Source organism: Mobula hypostoma, chromosome 14 (assembly GCF_963921235.1).
Source record: "Mobula hypostoma chromosome 14, sMobHyp1.1, whole genome shotgun sequence".
NCBI classification, from domain to species: Eukaryota; Metazoa; Chordata; class Chondrichthyes; order Myliobatiformes; family Myliobatidae; genus Mobula; species Mobula hypostoma.
In genome coordinates, this window is record NC_086110.1 from 78,095,553 (window position 1) to 78,115,850 (window position 20,298).

Consider the following 20,298-nt stretch of genomic DNA (forward strand, 5'->3'; position numbering starts at 1 on the left):
AGAAATGTGGTTTCTTAGAAGAATGCTGAAAATATCATATAGACATAGGGTAACTAATGAGACAGTACTCCAACGTGCCCATACAAAAAAATATTTAATGAGAACATTAGTTGAGAGGAAATTTAAATTCCTGGGCCATATCGTCAGAAAGGGAGAAATAGAATGCCTTACGTTACAAGGCCATAAGCCTGGGAAACACGGAAGAGGAAGGCAAAGAAGAAAATATATGGACACTGTGAAAGAACTAACAGATCTAAGTGTGCGAGATATCATTGACGCTGCGTGGGATCGTTGGATGTGGAAAGCCATGATTGCCCAAGGTGCAAGGCACGTGAAGAAGTCTCATTTCACATCACTTGGCTTATATCTCTCTAAATTCTTGTTACCCATATACTTGACACATTTTTCTAAAGAATGTCTAATGTACCTATCTCAACCACTTCCTCTGGCAGCTGTTCCAGAGCTTCGGCACAACATTGTGGGCCAAAGGGCTGTAATGTACTGTAGATGCCTTATGTTTCTATCTATATCTACCACCCGCTGTGTAAAGCAATGTTATCTCTCAGCTTCCTTTTAAACCTTTCACCTCTAACTTCACAACTAATACACAAGAACATCTCAAATCTCTGTACTGTCTCACCAGTTAGTTAATATTCTTATTACTTTTGCTGCTAAAATGAGCAATTCCACATTTTGTCATGTTATACTCGCTATATGTGAGGTCTGAATCTGTTTTGTTTAGAGATTCAGTGTGGAATAGGCCCTCCTGGCCCAAAGAGCTGCTCCATGCCTATTTAACTGTAGCCTAATCACAGGACAATTCACAGTGCCCAATTAACCTACTAACCAGTATGTCTGGACTGTGAGAAGAAACTGGAGCACCCAGAGCAAACCCACCTGTTCATGAGGAGGACATACAAACTCCTTAAAGATGGCATCAGAAATTAGCTCTGAACTCTGCTCTGAGCTGTAATAGCGTTGCCCTAACCGTTGCTGTATCGTATCCATGCAGAGCCTATCCACATTCCTTTTTAGACCCTTTGTCCTCTTCACAACTTATTTTCCTAAAGTTAACAATAAATTTAGCTACCACACTTTGGGTGCCTTTTTTCAAATCTTTTAATTAATAGTAAAATGTTGAGGCTCCATCCCTGATCCTTATAGTAGATGACTTGTAATGTCTTGGACCATTTAGACCGTAAGACATAGGAGCAGAATTGGGCCATTCAGCCTATCGAGTCTGCTCTGCCATTCCATCATGGCTAATCCTGAATCCCACTTAACCCCATGCACCTTCCTTCTCACCATATCATTTGATGCCCTGACCAACCAGGAAATGATCAACTACCGCCTTAAAGATATGCACAGACTTGGCCTCCACCACAGTCTGGGGCAGAGCATTCCACAGAGTCACTATCCTCCTTACCTCAGTTCTAAAAGGTCATCCCTCAGTTTTGAGGCTGTGCCCTCTAGTTCTGGATACGCCCCCTCCACTCCACCCTATCTAGGTCTTTCAACATTTGGTAGGTTTCAATAAGATCCCCCTCACATTCTTCTAAATTCCAGTGAGTACAGACCCAAAATTGTCAAACAGTCCTCATATGTTAACCCCTGCATTCCTGGAATCATCTTCTTGAACCTCCTCTGGACTCTCTCCAATGACAACACATTCTTTCTGAGATATGTGGCCCTAAACTGTTGACAGTACTCCAACTGCAGCCTGACTAGTGACTTATAAAGGCTCAGCATTATCTCCTTGCTTTTATATTCTATTCCTCTGGAAATAAATGCTCACATTGCATTTGCCTTCCTTTCCACAGACTCAACCGGTAAATTAACCTTCTGGGAGTCTTGCACAAGGACTCCTAAGTCCCTCTGCACCTCTGATGTTTGAACCTTCTCCCCATTTAGATAATAGTCTGCACTACTGTTCCTTTTACCAAAATACATTATTGTACATTTCCCAACGCTGTATTCCATCTGCCACTTTTTTGCCCAGTCTTTCAATTTGTCTAAGTCCTGCTGCAATCACATTGCTTCCTCAGTACTACCCACCCCTCCACCTATCTTCGTATCATCTGCAAACTTTGCCACAGAGCCATCAGTTATCCAAATCAACTGACAAACAACGTAAAAAGTTGCGGTACCAAAAGAGTGCAAAAGGGATTCCCCACGATGTTGCTTGGAATGGAGGGTTTTAGTTAAAAAGGAGTTGTGTTTATTCTCACTTGAATATAGGAGGCTGAGGACTGTCTTTATGAACATGCATAAAATTACAAGGGGCAAAAAGCCATGGTTTTATAAAGCACAGAAAAAAAACTTCTTTAGTCCAGGTCTTGGAAATGGACCCAGCTCTGTCTAATTTGGCAGGACGTTTTAATGTTCACCCTTCATTCTTCTAAGCTTCAAAGAATGCGGAGTCCTTCTAGATCGGGCTGTCCTCTCATCTAAGGAATTAGCCTGAGTGAATCTCTTTTGGATTGCTTCTGATAGTACTATAGCCTGTACAATTGTAATAAAATTTCCTATTTTCTAACACCTTTGCAATAAAGGCCAATATTCCATTTGCTGTCCTAACCACAGACTGCAACTGTCTCTTCTAACTTTTTGTGATTCATGCACAGGAACACGGTTGCCCTTCAGTCATTTGCTGTCTTTTCCCATTCAGATCATCCTCCATTTGGTTCCTCTTACCAAAGTGCATGACCTCATACTTTCCATTATTGAACCTTAGTTGCCAAGTTTTTGCCCACTCATTCTGTCTATATCCCATTGCAGAATCACAACATATTTGTTACAACATGCCCTTCCCCCTATTTTCAGGTCATTGGCAAAACTGGATACCAAACATTTGAGTCATCAAGTCGTACAGCACATAAATAGACTCTTTGCCTTAGTGGTTCCTAGCTGATGTAGTGCCATTTCCCTGCATTTAACCTATACCCCTCTATTCAGGGTTTCGTAACCTTTTTTATGCCATGGACTAATGCCATTCAGCAAGGGGGTCTGTGGACCTCAGGTTGGAAACCTCTACTCTAAATCTTATCTATTCATATAGAACATAGAATAGTACAGCACATTACAGGCCCTTTGACCCACAATGTTGTGCTGACCCTCAAACCCTGCATCCCATATAACCCCCTCCCACCTTAAATTCCTCCATATACCTGTCTAGTAGTTTCTTAAACTTCACGAGTGTATCTGCCTCCACCACTGACTCAGGCAGTGCATTCCACGCACCAACCACTCTCTGAGTAAAAAACCTTGCTCTAATGTCCCCCTGTGTGGGCATGTGGCCAAGTGGTTAAGGCATTGGACTAGCTACCTGAAGGTCATGAGTTCGAGCCCCAGCCGAGGGAATGTGTTGTGTCCTTGAACAAGGCACTTAATCAGACATTGCTCTGCGATGACACTGGTGCCAAGCTGTATGGGTCCTAATGCCCTTCCCTTGGACAACATTGGTGTCGTGGAGAGGGGAGACTTGCAGCATGGGCAACTGCTGGTCTTCCATACAACCTTGCCCAGGCCTGTGCCCTGGAGAATGAAGACTTTCCAGGCACAGATCCATGGTCTCGCAAGACTAACGGATGCCTTAAAAATATCCCCCTTGAACTTCCCACCTTGTCCTCTTGTACTGAGCAGTGGTGCCTCTGAGTAAAAACCTTCCTCTAATATCCCCCTTGAACTTCCCACCCCTTACCTTAAAGCCATGTCCTCTTGTATTGAGCAGTGGTGCCCTAGGGAAGAGGCACTGGCTATCCACTCTTAGCTATGCCTTTTATTATCTTGTACACCTCTATCATGTCTCCTCTCATCCTCCTTCTCTCCAAAGAGTAAAGCCCTAGCTCCCTTAATCTCTGATCATAATCCATACTCTCTAAACCAGGCAGCATCCTGGTAAATCTCCTCTGTACCCTTTCCAATGCTTCCACACCCTTCCTATAGTGAGGTGACCAGAACTGGACACAGTACTCCAAGTGTGGCCTAACCAGAGTTTTATAGAGCTACATCATTACATCGCGACTCTTAAACTCTATCCCTCGACTTATGAAAGCTAACACCCCATAAGCTTTCTTAACTACCCTATCCACCTGTGAGGCAACTTTCAGGGATCTGTGGACATGTACTCCCAGATCCCTCTGCTCCTCCACACTACCAAGTATCCTGCCATTTACTTTGTACTCTGCCTTGGAATTTGTCCTTCCAAAGTGTACCACCTCACACTTCTCCGGGTTGAACTCCATCTGCCACTTCTGCATCCTATCAATGTCTCTCTGCAATCTTCAACAATCCTCTACACTATCTACAACACCACCAACCTTTGTGTCATCTGCAAACTTGCCAACCCACCCCTCTACCACCACATCCAGGTCGTTAATAAAAATCACGAAAAGTAGAGGGTACAGAACAGATCCTTGTGGGACACCACTAGTCACAATCCTCCAATCTGAATGTGCTCCCTCCACCACGACCTTCTGCCTTCTGCAGGCAAGCCAACTCTGAATCCACCTGGCCAAACTTCCCTGGATCCCATGCCTTCTGACTTTCTGAATAAGCCTGCCATGTGGAAGTTTGTCAAATGCCTTACTAAAATACATGTAGATCACATCCACTGCACTACCCTCATCTATATGCCTGGTCACCTCCTCAAAGAACTCTATCAGGCTTGTTAGACACAATCTGCCCTTCACAAAGCCATGCTGACTGTCCCTGATCAGACCATGATTATCTAAATGCCCATAGATCTTATCTCTAAGAATCCTTTCCAACAGCTTTCCCACCACAGAGGTAAGGCTCACTGGTCTATAATTACCCGGACTATCCCTACTACCTTTTTTGAACAAGGGGACAACATTCGCCTCCCTCCAATCCTCCGGTACCATTCCCGTGGACAACAAGGACATAAAGATCCTAGCCAGAGGCTCAGCAATCTCTTCCCTCACCTCGTGGAGCAGCCTGGGGAATATTCCGTCAGGCCCCGGGGACTTATCCGTCCTAATGTATTTTAACAACTCCAACACCTCCTCTCTCTTAATATCAACATGCTCCAGAAGATCAACCTCACTCATATTGTCTTCACCATCATCAAGTTCCCTTTCATTGGTGAATACTGAAGAGAAGTATTCATTGAGGACCTCAAACACAAGGAATTCTGCAGATGCTGGTAATTCAAGCAACACACATCAAAGTTGCTGGTGAACGCAGCAGGCCAGGCAGCATCTCCAGGAAGAGGTACAGTCATTGTTTCGGGCCGAGACCCTTTGTCAGGACTAACTGAAGGAAGAGGACCTCGCTCACTTCCACAGCCTCCAGGCACGTCTTCCCACCTTTATCTCTATTCGGTCCTACCTTCACTCCTGTCATCCTTTTGTTCTTCACATAATTGAAGAATGCCTTTTGGGGTTTTCCTTTGCCCTACTCGCCAAGGCCTCCTCATGCCCCCTTCTTGCTCTTCTCAGTCCCTTCTTAAGCTCTTTTCTTGCTTTCCTATATTCCTCAATAGACCCATCTGATCCTTGCTTCCTAAACCTCATGTATGCTACCTTCTTCCACCTGACTAGATTTTCCACCTCACTTGTCACCCATGGTTCCTTCACCCTACCATTTTTTATCTTCCTCACCGGGACAAATTTATCCCTAACATCCTGCAAGAGATCTCTAAACATCGACCACATGTCCACAGTACATTTCCCTGCCAAAACATCATCCCAATTCACACCTGCAAGTTCTAGCCTTATAGCCTCATAATTTGCCCTTTCCCAATTAAAAATTTTCCTGTCCTCTCTGATTCTATCCTTTTCCATGATAATGCTAAAGGCCAGGGAGCGGTGGTCACTGTCCCCCAGATGCTCAGCCACTGAGAGATCTGTGACCTGACCCAGTTCATTACCTAGTACTAGATCTAGTATGGCATTCTCCCTAGTCGGTCTGTCCACATACTGTGACAGGAATCTGTCCTGGACGCACTTAACAAACTCTGCCCCATCTAAACCCTTGGAACTGATCAGGTGCCAATCAATAGGGAAGTTAAAGTCACCCATGACAACAACCCTGTTATTTTTGCACCTTTCCAAAATCTGCCTCCCAATCTGCTGCTCGGTATCTCTGCTGCTACCAGGGAGCCTATGGAATACCCCCAATAGAGTAACTGCTCCCTTCCTGTTCCTGACTTCCACGCATACTGACTCAAAAGAGGATCCTGCTACATTACCTACCCTCCCTGTAGCTGTAATAGTATCCCTGACCAGTAATGCCACCCCTCCTCCCCTTTTTCCACCCTCTCTATCCCTTTCAAAGCACTGAAATCCAGGAATATTGAGAATCCATTCCTGCCCTGGTGCCAGCCAAGTCTCTGTAATGGCCACTACATCATAATTCCATGTATATATCCAAGCTCTCAGTTCATCACCTTTGTTCCTGATGCTTCTTGCATTGAGGTACACACACTTCAGTCCTTCTACCTTACTACCTTTACACCATTTATTCTGCTTCTCTTTCCTCAAAGCCTCTCTGTATGTTAGATCTGGCTTTACTCCATGCACTTCTTTCACTGCTCTATCGCTCTGGGTCCCATCCCCCTCGCAAATTAGTTTAAACCCTCCCGAACCATGCTAGCAAACCTACCTGCAAGGATATTGCTCCCCGTCGAGTTCAGGTGCAACCCATCCAATCTGTTCAGGTCCCACCTTCCCCAGAAGAGATCCCAATGATCTAAAAATCTAAAACCCTGCTCCCTGCACCAACTCCTCAGCCATGCATTCAACTGCCATCTCCTCCAATTCTTACCATCACTGTCACGTAGCACTGGCAGCAATCCTGAGAACGCCACCCTTGAGGTCCTGTTCTTCAGCCTTCTGCCTGGTTCCCGAAACTCACACTTCAGGACCTCATCCCTCTTCCTGCCTATGTCGTTGGTACCAACATGTATCACGACTTCTGGCTGCTTTCCCTCTCGTACCAGGATGTCGTGCACCCGGTCAGAGACATCCCGGACCCTGGCACCCGGGAGGCAACAAACCATGCGGGTGTCCTTCTCACGTCCACAAAATCTCCTGTCTGCTCCCCTGACTATAGAGTCTCCCATGCCAACAGCTCTCCTCTTCTCCGTCCCACCCTTCTGCACCACAGGGTCAGACTCAGTGCCGAAAGCCCTGCCACCGTGGCTCACACCTGGTCGGTCTTCCCCGCCAATAGTATCCAGGGCGGTAAACTTATTATTCAGGGGAATGGCTACAGGGATGCTCTGCACTACCTGTCTGCTCACCTTCGCTTTCCCCCCTCTGACTGTCACCCAACGACCTGCTTCCGACAGCCTAAGTGTGACTATCTATTCAACTGTTGTTTTTGACATACCCACCCAATTGGAACCACCTCTGCCACTTCCTCTGGCAGCTCGTTCAACATGCCCACAACCCCTGTGTGGAAATACTTTTTCCTCAGATCCCCTTTAAATCTTTAACATCTCATTTTAAAACACAGTCATATAGTGATTAGCGCAATGCTATTATAGTTCTGGACGTCAGAGTTCAGAGTTCCATTACGATGTTTTCTTTAAGTAAGTTTGGGCATTCCTTTCCGTATGCACATGGGATTCCAACAGTTTTCTCCCACAGTCCAAAGACGTACTGATTAGTAGGTTACAGGTGTCCCCTGCTTTTCGAATGTTCGCTTTACGAAACCTCACTGTTACGAAAAAATTTAGCGCGCGTCCTGAGCAGCCGCTCTCCCTGGATTCAGAACGGCATTCTTGCCAGCATTGCTTTAACACGAGCCTGTGAGCAGTCATTTGCAAGATGAGTTCTATGGTGTCGGAAAAGCCTAAAAGAGCTCGTAAGGGTGTTACTCTTAGCGTAAAACTAGACATAATTAAGCGTTTCGATCGTGGTGAATGAATTAAGGACAAAGTGAGTTTGGCTTGTGGAAGCTGACGAAGATGATGTTGAAGAGGTTTTGGCATCCCATGACCAAGAACTGATAGATGAAGAGCCGGTGCAATTGGAAGAGGAAAGGATAACAATCAAAACCGAATGAGTAATGATAAAGTACGACTTTAATTTTGAAAGGGTACGTAGGTTTAGGGGATAGTTGCAAGATTCTTTGAGTCCTTACAAAGAACTGTATGATAGAAAAATGCACGAGGCTCAGCAGTCAAGCAAGCTTTCCACATCAGCCGCAGCAGACAACAAACCTCGACCTTCGACATCGAGGCGGGCAGTCGTAGGAGAAGATGAGCTGCCTGCCCTGATCGACAATGAGATGACACCCCCGTGTCCCACCACCGCAACACCTGGGCCCCGGACAGATACTGTACCGATTCGCGGAGAATGCAGCAGTAGCCGAGAGGCACACAGCACATCTTTAAGAAAAAAGCCGAAATAAAAATGCTAATTAATTAGGTGCCACCCCACACGTAATTGTCGGCCCAGATCAGAGGCGATGCAATTGGCACTGATCTGGGCCAACAATTACGTGTCGGGCAGCACATAATTAATGAGCATGTTTATCTTGGCTTTTTTCTTAAAGATGTGCTGTGTGCGTCCCGGCTACCACTGCACCCCTGCATGCTTCGCGGCAATGTATCAGTTGGTGGCCCGGAGGGTGGGGGCCACTGCACCACCCAGCCTGCAACGACTCAGCCTAACACACCATCATCAGTGTGCTCTGCGCTGTCCCGATTCCGGTAAGTGATACACTGTACATACATTATTTCTACTTTATATCGGCTGTTTATTTTTACGTGTTATTTAGTATGATTTGGCAGCTTCATAGTTTAAAGATTACTGGAGAGCGCTTGCGCCGTGTTTTTGCCAACAGCGCTTGCATGAGATTTTCTGCCAACGGCGTTTGCGTGAGATTTTCGCTACAGAGATCTGTGCCGGCAGTGATTGTGGAAAAGTATTTCTACTTTATATAGGCTGTGTATTTATCATATCATTCCTGCTTTTACTATATGTTACTGTTATTTTAGGTTTTAATGTGTTATTTGGCATGATTTGGTAGGTTATTTTTGGGTCTGCAAACGCTGTCAAAATTTTCCCATATAAATAAATGGTAATTCCTTCTTCGCTTTATGACATTTCGGCTTCTGAACCATTTCATAGGAACGCTCTACCTTCGGATGGCGGAGGAAACCTGTAATTGGTGATTGTAAATTGTCCTGTGATTGGGCTAATGTTAAACCGGTGAGTTGCTGAGTGGTGCAGCTCGAAGTGGCTGCTCCATACTGTATCTCTAAATAAGTAAATAAACCTATCCCTTTTGAGTTTATACTCTCCTACCTTGTATGCTATTAATATATAGGTAGGAGAATATAAGACAGAATATAGTATTAACAGTAAGACTCTTGGCGGTGTGAAGGATCAGATGAGGTTGCTTGGAAATACTGTGTTGGTAGAAGATCAGGCAAATTTTTGGTATATATTTGTCATATGTCATATATTTGGTATAACCAATATTACAGGTGCTATTTTGTATCATGGATCATCTGCACAGGTTGCATGTAGTTTGTCATTATTGGGAGTATTGTACACACATCTACGTGAATTTGAAACATTTCAGTTAATGAGCTGGTTTTGGGAAGCAGTTTCGAAAGTTGGATTTGATGTCATAAAGGACCTCTAGGCATAGTTGTGAACAAACACCACCTTAATTTAGACATTCTTTGAGTGCAAGCAAAATTCTCAGTTTAACATAAAAGCCAAAACAAGTTGAAAATGCTCAGAAGATCAAACAGCATCCATGGAGAGTGAAAGTTAACATCTCAGATCAGCATCAAGTGCTGATGAAAATCTAGCAACATGAACCACTGACCCCACAGTGACAACCTGCCCAACATTGTCTAGTTTTATCTTTCACATCCTGTGCTTGCATTTCCTGTTGCAAGCACAGAAGATTGTGTGTGTTTGGGTGGAGTTGGCCATCAATGATGCTTGCAGTGATTGAAACTGGGAAGACGAGTGTGCCGCTCATCGCTCAATGAACAGAGAATACATCTCCCTACCTCCTCCACCACCCCCAACCCACATTCCAAACGTCATAGATACACTCTCATCCTGCACCGGTCACTTTTCATTTTTTATTGCAGCTGTGTCATATATTTTTATGACTGCTTGTTTTATTATAGTGTCAATAATATTATTCTGTCTTACATAAACATACGCCGCATACTTTATGACAGCCCGTCAATCTTCAAGCCAGGTCACTCAGGGATTTGTGTCAATACTATTTTGTGACTCTGTGCTGGATCGTAACTATATGTGCTCTGTGTACTGTGTCTGTGGAATTCATTGCTACAGATGGCTGTGGAAGCCAAGTCATTGGTTATATTTAAAGTGACGTTGCTAGGTTCTTGATTAGGAGTCAAAGGTTACAAAGAAGGCAGGAGAATGGGGTTGAGGGGGATAATAAATGAGTCATGATGAAATGGCAGAGGAGATTTGATGGGCCGAATGACCTAATTCTGCTCCTATATCATATGGTCTGCTATGCCTTGGCCTCAGAGGAATGATGTTTCGTTTCGCTATATACGTATGTATAGCTGAAAGACAATAAACTTCAACTTGAAAAAAACACAACTGTTTAACAGGTGCTTGAATCAGAATCAGGTTTATTATCACCAGCATTTGTCGTGAAATTTGTTAACTTAGCAGCAGCAGTACAATACAATACATAATATAGAAGAAAAAGAAAAAAAAATTACAGTATGCATGTATTGAATAGTTTAAAAATCGTGCAAAAAACAAATAATATATAATTAAAAAGTAAGGTAGTGTTCATGGGTTCAACGTCCATTTAGGATTTAGATGGCAGAGGGGAAGAAGCTGTTCCTGAATCACTGAGTGTGTGCTTTCAGGCTTCTGTACCTCCTACCTGATGGTGACAGTGAGAAAAGGGCATGCCCTGGGTGCTGGAGGTCCTTAATAATGGACGCTGCCTTTCTGAGACACCGCTCCTTGAAGACGTCCTGGGTACTTTGTAGGCTAATACCCAAGATGGAGCCAACTAAATTTACAATCCTTTACAGCTTCTTTTGGTCCTGTGCAGTAGCACCCCCCCCCCCGCCCCCCGCAATACCAGACAGTGATGCAGCCTGTCTGAATGCTCTCCACGGTACAACTATAGAAGTTTTTGAGTGTACTTGTTGATATACCAAATCTCTTCAAATTCCTAATGAAGTATAGTCACTGTCTTGCTTTCTTTATAACTACATGGATATGTTGGGACCAGGTTAGGTTCCAGAAATCTTGACACCCAGGAACTTGAAGCTGCTCACTCTCTCCACTTCTGAGCCCTCTATGAGGATTGGTATAGAAACAGAAAACCTACAGCACAATACAGGCCCTTCAGCCCACAAAGCTGTGCCGAACATGTCCATACCTTACAACTACCTAGGCTTACACATAGCCCTCTATTTTTCTAAGCTCCATGTAGCCATCCAGGAGTCTCTTAAAAGACCCTATTGTTTCCGCCTCCACCGCCGCCAGCAGCCCATTCCACGCACTCACCACTCTCTGCGTAAAAAAACTTACCCCTGACATCTCCTCTATACCTACTTCCAAGCACCTTAAAACTATGCCCTGTCGTGTTAGCCATTTCAGCCCTGGGAAAAAGCCTCTGACTATCCACACGATCAATGCCTCTCATTATCTTGTACACCTCTATCAGGTCACCTCTCATCCTCCGTGTGTGTTCCTTCGTCTTACCCTTCCTGTCTTTATGACATTGAGTGCAAGGTTGTTGCTGTGGCACCGTTCCACTAGTTGGTGTATCTCACTCCTGTACGTCCACTCGTCTCCATCTGAGATTCTACCTACAATGGTTGCATCATCAGCAGATTTATGGAAGAATAATGATCTGTTTCCGAAGTAGAAGCATCAGTAACTTGGGCTGTATTGTTAAAGTTGAACTCCTGTTTATACTCGCACCTGCAGTTCTACCTTTCCTTCTCTGCATGACTGTAATTATATATTAAAAAAATTTCATTTTGAAATGGTGCTTAGTTTTCGAAATAGTTTATAGTGATGATTGAAGAAGGTCCTGGTGAAGTTTTTTTTTGGTATTGAGCTGCCAGAATCCATGAATGACTGAAATCACATTTCCTGCTTCGAGCACAGAATGCAAATATCCACGGCAAGTCAGAGCGCATCTGTGGAGAGGGAAACAGAAATAAGTGTTTAATTGGAGTAAGGGGAAATATGAGGCTATCAGGCAGGAACTTGAAAGCATAAATTGGGAACAGATGTTCTCAGGGAAATGTACAGAAGAAATGTGGCATATGTTTAGGGGGTATTTGCGTGGAGTTCTGCATAGGTACGTTCCAATGAGACAGGGAAAGGATAGTAGGGTACAGGAACCGTGGTGTACAAAGGCAGTTGTAAGTCTAATCAAGAAGAAAAGAAGAGCTTATGAAAGGTTCAAAAAACTAGGTAATGATATAAATCTAGAAGATTATAAGGCTAGCAGGAAACAGCTTAAGAAAGAAATTAGGAGAGCCAGAAGGGGCCATGAGAAGGCCTTGGCAGACAGTATTAAGGAAAACCCCAAAGCATTCTACAAGTATGTGAAGGGCAAGAAGATAAGATGTGAAAGAATAGGACCAATCAAGTGTGACAGTGGAAAAGTTTGTATGGAACCAGAGGAGACAGCAGAGGTACTTAATGAGTACTTTGCTTCAGTATTCACTACGGAAAAGGATCTTGGCGATTGTAGGGATAACTTACAGTGGACTGAAAAGCTTGAGCATATAGATATTAAGGAAGAGGATATGGCCCTTGTGGCTAAAGGGATTGAGGGTATGGAGGGAAGGCTGGTACAGGGTTCTGAGTTGGATGATCAGCCATGATCATACTGAATGGCGGTGCAGGCTCGAAGGGCCGAATGGCCTACTCCTGCACCTATTTTCTATGTTTCTATATGCTGGAGCTTTTGGAAAGCATCAAGTTGGATAAGTCACCAGGACTGGACGAGATGTTCCCCAGGCTACTGTGGGAGGTGAGGGAGGAGATTACTGAGCCTCTGGCGACGATCTTTGCTTTATCAATTGCATCATCAAAGGGGACGGGAGAAGTTCAGAGGATTGGAGGATTGCAGATGTTGTTCCCTTATTCAAGAAAGGGAGTAGTGATAGCCCAGGAAATTATAGACCAGTGAGTCTTACTTCAGTGGTTGGTAAGTTGATGGAGAAGATCCTGACAGGCAGGATTTATGAAGATTTGGAGGGGCATAATATGATTAGGAAAAGTCAGCATGGCTTTGTGAAAGGCAGGCCGAGCCTTATGAGCCTGATTGAATTTTTTGAGGATGTGACTAATCACATTGATGAAGGTAGAGCAGTAGATGTAGTGTATATGGATTTCAGCAAGGCATTTGACAAGGTACCCAATGCAAGGCTTATTGAGAAAGTAAGGAGGCATGGGATCCAAGGGAACATTGCTTTGTGGATCCAGAACTGGCTTGTCCACAGAAGGCAAAGAGTGTTGTAATCGGATCATATTCTGCATGGAGGTTGGTCACCAGTGGTGTGCCTCAGGGATCTGTTCTGGGACCCCTGCTCTTCATGATTTGTATAAATGACCTGGATGAAGAAGTGGAGGGATGGGTTAGTAAATTTGCTGATGACACAAAAGTTGGGGGTGTTGTGGATAGTGTGGAGGGCTGTCAGAGGTTACAGCGGGACATTGATAGGATGCAAAACTGAGCTAAGAAGTAGCAGATGGAGTTCAAGCCAGATAAGTGTGAAGTGGTTCATTTTGGTAGGTCAAATATGATGGCAGAATATAGCATTAATGGTAAGACTGTTGGCAGTGTGGAGGATCAGAGGGATATTGGGGTCCGAGTGCATTGGACATTCAAGGCTGCTGTACAAGTTGACTCTGTGATTAAGAAAGCATGCGGTGCCTTGACCTTTCATCAATCGTGGGATTAAGTTTAGGAGCCGAGAGGTAATGTTGCAGCAATATGGAACCCTGATCAGACCTCACTTGGAGTACTGTGCTCAGTTCTGGTCACCTCACTATAGAAAGGATGTTGAAACCATAGAGAGGGTGCAGAGATGATTTACAAGGATGTTGCCTGGATTGGGGAGCATGCCTTATGAGAATAGGTGGAGTGAACTCGGCCTTTTTTCCTTGGAGCGATGGAGGACGAGAGGTGACCTGATAGAGCTGTATAAGACGATGAGAGGCATTGATCGTGTGGATAGTCAGAGGCTTTTCCCAGGGCTGAAATGGCTAGCACAAGAGGGCACAGTTTTAAGGTGCTTGGAAGTAGGTACAGAGGAGATGTCAGGGGTAAGTTTTTTTTACTCAGAGAGTGGTGAGTACATGGAATGGGCTGCCGGCAACTGTGGCGGAGGCAGATAAGATAGGGTCTTTTAAGCGACTTCTGGACAGGTACATGGAGCTCAGAAAAATAGAGGGCTGTGGGTAACCCTAGGTAATTTCTAAGGTAAGGACATGTTCAGCACAACTTTGTGGCAGGTTCTGTGTTCTAATGTTTCAGGTCAATGCCCTTTCATCAGGTCATTGTCTCCTGTGCTTTTCTCCCACCATTTCTAATCTCATCAGAAATACTGGTTTCCTCAGGTCACAATCATTCTCGTCTTCACCTTCCCCAACTCCATCTCCAACGCGGGCAAAAGATGCCACAGTAGCAAAGACTAAAGGAGGAATAGGAGGTGCTGCAGGAGGAGTTGATGCTCCAGCCCCCACTGGAAAAAGGTAAAGTTATCGTTAACCCATTTATTCAACATTGTCTTGATTAAAGGTGCATGCAGAATTTTGGCAAATTTAAAAATTACAAGGTAACTGTGTTGATCCTGTGTATCTAGAGTTGCACAGGTGTAAATCCAGACTTTGTAGCCTTTCTAATTCTAATTGTATTGTTCCTGTTTTAATAACACATTTCTCTAATGAGCTATGTCCTCTTTCACCCAGTGAACACCAAACCAATGTTCATTTACAGCTTTCTCATTATAGTGCAAAGGTATAAAGCTGAACTGATAGTCTGTGGTGTTAGACTAATTAGAAAGGTGCCTTTGGACTCCATAGTCCATGTGATCAGAACATCAAGGAGTATGGTAATTTCTGATTGCTGCACTGTTGGTAGTTATTTCTTGAGTGTTCCATGCTCTATTTTTCTCTCTGATCCCACGCTTATTTCTTCCCTTCTACTCTCCCTGCCTCGCTTTCACTCCTCATCTGTTTTACTCAGCAGGTCAGCCGGAGGGGCCTTTTTCACACTGCATCTCAATAAATAAATAATAAATTATTCTGGCTCAATATCAGAAATAGTTATACATTGAGAATGGAAAGGGAGGGGACATCCTATGAAAATAACAATCCATAGGACTGGGCTGAACAGATCCCTATGTCCTGATATCCAGTGCTCGTCTTTCATTGGAATATTTTTACAGTTTTCAGCTCTCAATATTGATTTACGCATTTCATTTGCTTTTCGCTATGTTACAACTGGCCAGTTCTGCTGTTTAACCATCTGTCAGACTAACTTATGCCTCTGGTTTTTCACTGTCTGATATACAGAGCATTCCTAAAATTCTTCTTTGATTTTTGGTTTCAGGTTTCAGCAGAAGCTCTGACCTACATTCTAGCTTCTTTCATATCTGCTCGCTCGCGTGCGTGCGCGCGCGCTCTCTCTCTCTCTCCCCTCCCTACCCTCCCTCCCTACCCTCCCTCCCCCTCCCTCCCTGCCCCTCCCTCTCTACCCCTCCCTCTCATTCCCTCCCTCCCTCCCTCTCTCCCTCTCTCCCTCTCTCCCTCCCTCTCTCCCTCCCTCTCTCCCTCTCTCCCTCCCTCTCTCCCTCCCTCTCTCCCTCCCTCTCTCCCTCCCTCTCTCCCTCCCTCTCTCCCCCCCTCTCTCCCCCCCTCTCTCCCCCCTCTCTCCCCCCCTCTCTCCCCCCCCTCTCTCCCTCTCTCTTCCTCTCTCTTCTCTAAGTTGTTGCCCTAATCAGCAGGATCACGTTAGCAACCCTGTCTTCAGCCTATAAGAAAGGTTATCTTTGTTCTATCATCCCTCCCCACACTCTCTTGAATCTGAAACGTTAACTGTTTATCTGCTACAGATGCTGCCTGCCTGCTAAGTATTTTAACATTTTCTGTATTTTGAATTTCCAGCATCAAGTGTTGTTATTTGGTTTTTAATAAGTTCATAAGGTTAGGGTGAAGGAACTTGATGGTGAGACCTGCAGCTGTTCTGTGGAGATGGCCATTCGCATGCAGATCAAGTGACCTCATATCCCCAATTGTGCTGAAATAAATTTAATACTATGGCTTCATCACCGTAGAACAAAATAATATGATGCAATTCTGTCGGATGTTCAGATTTCACAATCTGAAACTATGAACTCATTGAAAATTTCAACATTCTCCCTTATCGCATTACAATAATTTGTTTGAATTAGCTGATAAGTAAACAACATTCATGCGCAGGAACAATTGGTTTAAAAATGTGTTTCACATTTGATCTATCACTGTTGGATTTACAAGACATCTGTGAAGTACATTCCCTGGCCTACATTAAAAAGCTTGTATATTTATACCAGAAGACCATAAGACGTAGGAGGAGAATGAGACCATTCAGCCCATCAAGTCTACTCTACCATTCTATAATATCCCTCACAACCACATTCTCCTGCCTTCTCCCTGTGACCTTGACACCATTACTAATCACAAACCTATCAACCTCCACTTTGAATATACTCAACAGCTGTCTGACTATGAATTCCACAGATTCACTGAAGAAACTCCTTCTTACCTCTGTTCTAAATGGGTGTCCTTCTATTCTGAGACTCTGCCCTCTGGTCCTAGACTATAGGGAACATTATCTCCACATCCATTACTAATTAGGCCTTCCAATATCCGATATGTTTCAATAAGATCCCCCCTCCCTTTCTTCTAGACTCTATTGAGTACAGGCACAGGGCCATCCAACACTCCTGAAATGTTAACCCTCTTGTTCCCAAAGTTATTCTCGTGAAACTCCTCTGCACCCTCTCCAATGCTTGCGCATCTTTGCTTAGATGCCTAAAACTGATCACAATACTCCGTGCGGTTTGCCTCAGCATTATATCTGTTAAGTGAAGTACATGCCTGACCAGCACGGTTTACATTAAAAAGCTGCTATTACAGTGCCTATAAAATGTATTAACCCGCCCCCCCCCCGGAAGTTTTCATGTTTTATTGTTTTACTACATTGAATCACAGTGGATTTAATATGGCTTTTTTTGACACTGATCAACAGAAAAAGTGAAAATAGATCTTTACAAGGTGATCTAAATTAATTACAAATATAAAGCACAAAATAATTGATTGCTTACGTATTCACCTCCTTTAATATGACATGCCAAATTATCACTGGTTTTAGAAGTCACATAATTAGTTAAATGGAGGTCACCGTGTGCAGTCAAGCACCCCTGTGGCCATTCCTCTCAATAATAAGTATACTGCTATTGTGGGGGATGAGGATAATCTCCTCGGGGAATGCCACAGAGACCGGGTTACTGACACTGAGCATAGGTGCGTGCTGCAGAAGGGGAAGAGGGAGAAGATGAGAGCGGTATTGATAGCGGATTCAATACTCAGGGGAACAGCCGGGAGATTCTGTGGATGTGAACGGGACACCCGAATAATTTGTTGCCTCCCAGGTGCAGTCAGAGGCGTACTGGATCATGTCAACAGCATTTTGGAGATGGAGGGAGAGCAGCCACATGTCTTGGTAGTTATTGGTACCAATGACATAGGAAGGAAAAACAGAGGCTCTGAAAAGAGAATTTAGAGAGCTAGGTAGAAAGCTGAGAAGCAGGACCTACAGAGTAGTAATGTCTGGATTGCTGTCTATGCCACACGCCAGTGAGGGTAGAAACAGGATGATTTGGCAGGTAAATGCGTGGCTGAGAAGCTGATGCAGGGGCAGGGCTTCAGGTTCTTGGATCATTGGGATCTGTTCTAGAGGGCGTATGACTTGTTCAAAAGACCCCTGTGGAACACCACTAGTTACGGCAGCCAACCAGAAAAGGTTCCTTTTATTCCCACTCTTTGCCTCCTGCCAATCAGCCACTGCTTTATCTATGCTAAATCTTTCCTGTAATACCGTGGATTCGTAGCTTGTTAAGCAGCCTCATGTGGCACCTTGTTGAAGAACTTCAGAAAATCCAAGTGCACAACATCAACCAATTCTCCTTTGTCTATCCTGCTTGTTATTTCTTCAAAGAATTCCAACAGATTTGTCGGAAAAGATTTTTCCTTGAGGAGTTTATGCTGACGTTCTATTTTATCATGTGTCTTCAAGTACCCCAAAACCACATCCTGAGGGGAACCAAAATTCTCGTGGACAGGTTTGTTGGAACTTTTGGGGAGAGTTTAAATTAATTTGGTGGGGGAATGGGAACCGGAGTGAAGGGACTCAGGATAGGATGGGTGGTTAAAAAGCAAAGATAGCTTGCAGTCAGACTAAGAAATAAGGTGGATGATCTTGTTGCACTATTATAGATTGTCAGGTATGATGTTGTGACCATCACTGAATCGTGGCAGAAGGATGGCTGTAGATGAGAGCTGAATATCCAAGGTCACATGTTGTATTAGAGGAATAGGAATACAGAGAGAGGGGACGGTGTGGCTCTGCAGGTAAAGAATGGCATCAGATCAGTACAAAGATGTGACACAGGATTGGAAGATGTTGAATCCTTCTCAGTTGAGTTAAGAAAGAAACTGCAAGGGTAAAAGGACCTGATTGTAGTTATATACAGGCCGCACCTGAGTACTGTGTGCAGTTCTGGTCTCCTTACTTGAGGAAGAATAGAAACATAGAAAACCTACAGCAAAATACAGGCCCTTTGGCCCACAAAGCTGTGCTGAACATGTCCTTACCTGAGAAATTACCTAGGGTTACCCATAGCCCTCTATTTTTCTGAGCACCATATACCTGTCTAGGAGTCTCTTAAAAGACCCTATCATACTGGCTTTGGAGGCGGTGCAGAGGAGGTTCACTAGGTTGATTCCAGAGATGAGGGGGTTAGACTATGAGGAGAGATTGAGTTGCCTGGGACCATACTCGCTTGAATTCAGAAGAATCAGAGGAGATTTTATAGAAACAGATAAAATTATGAAAGGGTTAGATAGAGGGAGGAAAGTTTCCACTGATAGGTGAGACTAGAACTAGGTGACATGGCCTCAAGATTCGGTAGAGTAGATTTAGGATAGAGATGAGGAGGAACTGCTTTTCCCCGGGAGTGGTGAATCTGTGGAATTCTCTGCCCAATAAAACAGTGAAGGCTGCCTCAGTAAACGTATTTAAGACAAGCTTGAATAGATTTTTCCATAGTGGGGAATTGAGAATTATGGGGAAAAGGCAGGTAGGTGAAGATGAGTCCATGGTCAGATTAGCCATGATCTTATTAATTGGCGGAGAAGGTTCGATGGGCCAGATGGCCTACTCCTGCTCCTATTTTTTATGTTCTTATGAAATAGAAAAGGCATGCCAAAAGGGCAATCTTGTGATAGTCAGAGGAGATTTCAACATGGAGGTCGATTGGGAAAATCAGGTTGGTTATGGATCTCAAGAGAGCAAGTTTGTTGAATGCTTATGACATGGTTTTTTAGAGCAATTTGTCATTGAGCCTACTAGGGGATCAGCTATACTGGATTGGGCGTTATGTAATGAACCCGAGATGATTAGAGAGCTTGAGGCAAAAGAACCCTTAGGAGGCTGTGATCATGGTATGATTGAGTTCAACTTGAAATTTAATATGGAGGAAGTAAAGTCTGATGTAGCAGTATTTCAGTGGAGTACGGGAAATTACAGTGATATGAGAGAGCTATTGGTCAAAGTAAATTGGAAGGAACTGCTGGCAGGGATGTCAGCAGAGCAGCAATGGCGTGAGTTTCTGGGGAAAATGAGGAAGGTGCAGGATAGATGCATTCCAAAAACAAAAGAAATACTCAAATGGCAAAATAGTACGACCATGGCTGACATGGGAAGTCAAAGCCAATGTAAAAGCAAAAATACAACAAAGCAAATTGGGGAGCTTTCAAAAACCTACAGAGAGCAACTAAAAGAATCATTAGGAGGGAAAAGATGAAAAATGAAAACAAGCTAGCAAACAATATCAAAGTGGATAATAAAAGCTTTTTCAGGTATGTAAAAAGAAAGAGATGAGAGTTGTCACAAAAACTGTGGGTCAACTGTCTAAGAAAAATAACAAGATGGCTTGAGTTGCAAACATAGATTGAGGTGCTTTTATTTACAAAAATAGTGGAAAAACAAAAACTTGGACGTCCACATCAA

At 44.0% G+C, this 20,298-nt stretch overlaps 1 protein-coding gene across 2 annotated transcripts in view; it reads left to right on the forward strand.

The window, feature by feature from the left end:
• zc3h18 (zinc finger CCCH-type containing 18) overlaps window positions 1–20,298 on the forward strand; it is a 318,015-nt gene that overhangs the window by 247,507 nt on the left and 50,210 nt on the right. For both annotated transcript variants that reach the window (XM_063067274.1, XM_063067273.1), the window contains one exon: window positions 14,583–14,717. In XM_063067274.1, the coding sequence (XP_062923344.1) occupies window positions 14,583–14,717 (135 nt within the window). The remainder of the gene's footprint in view (window positions 1–14,582; window positions 14,718–20,298) is intronic.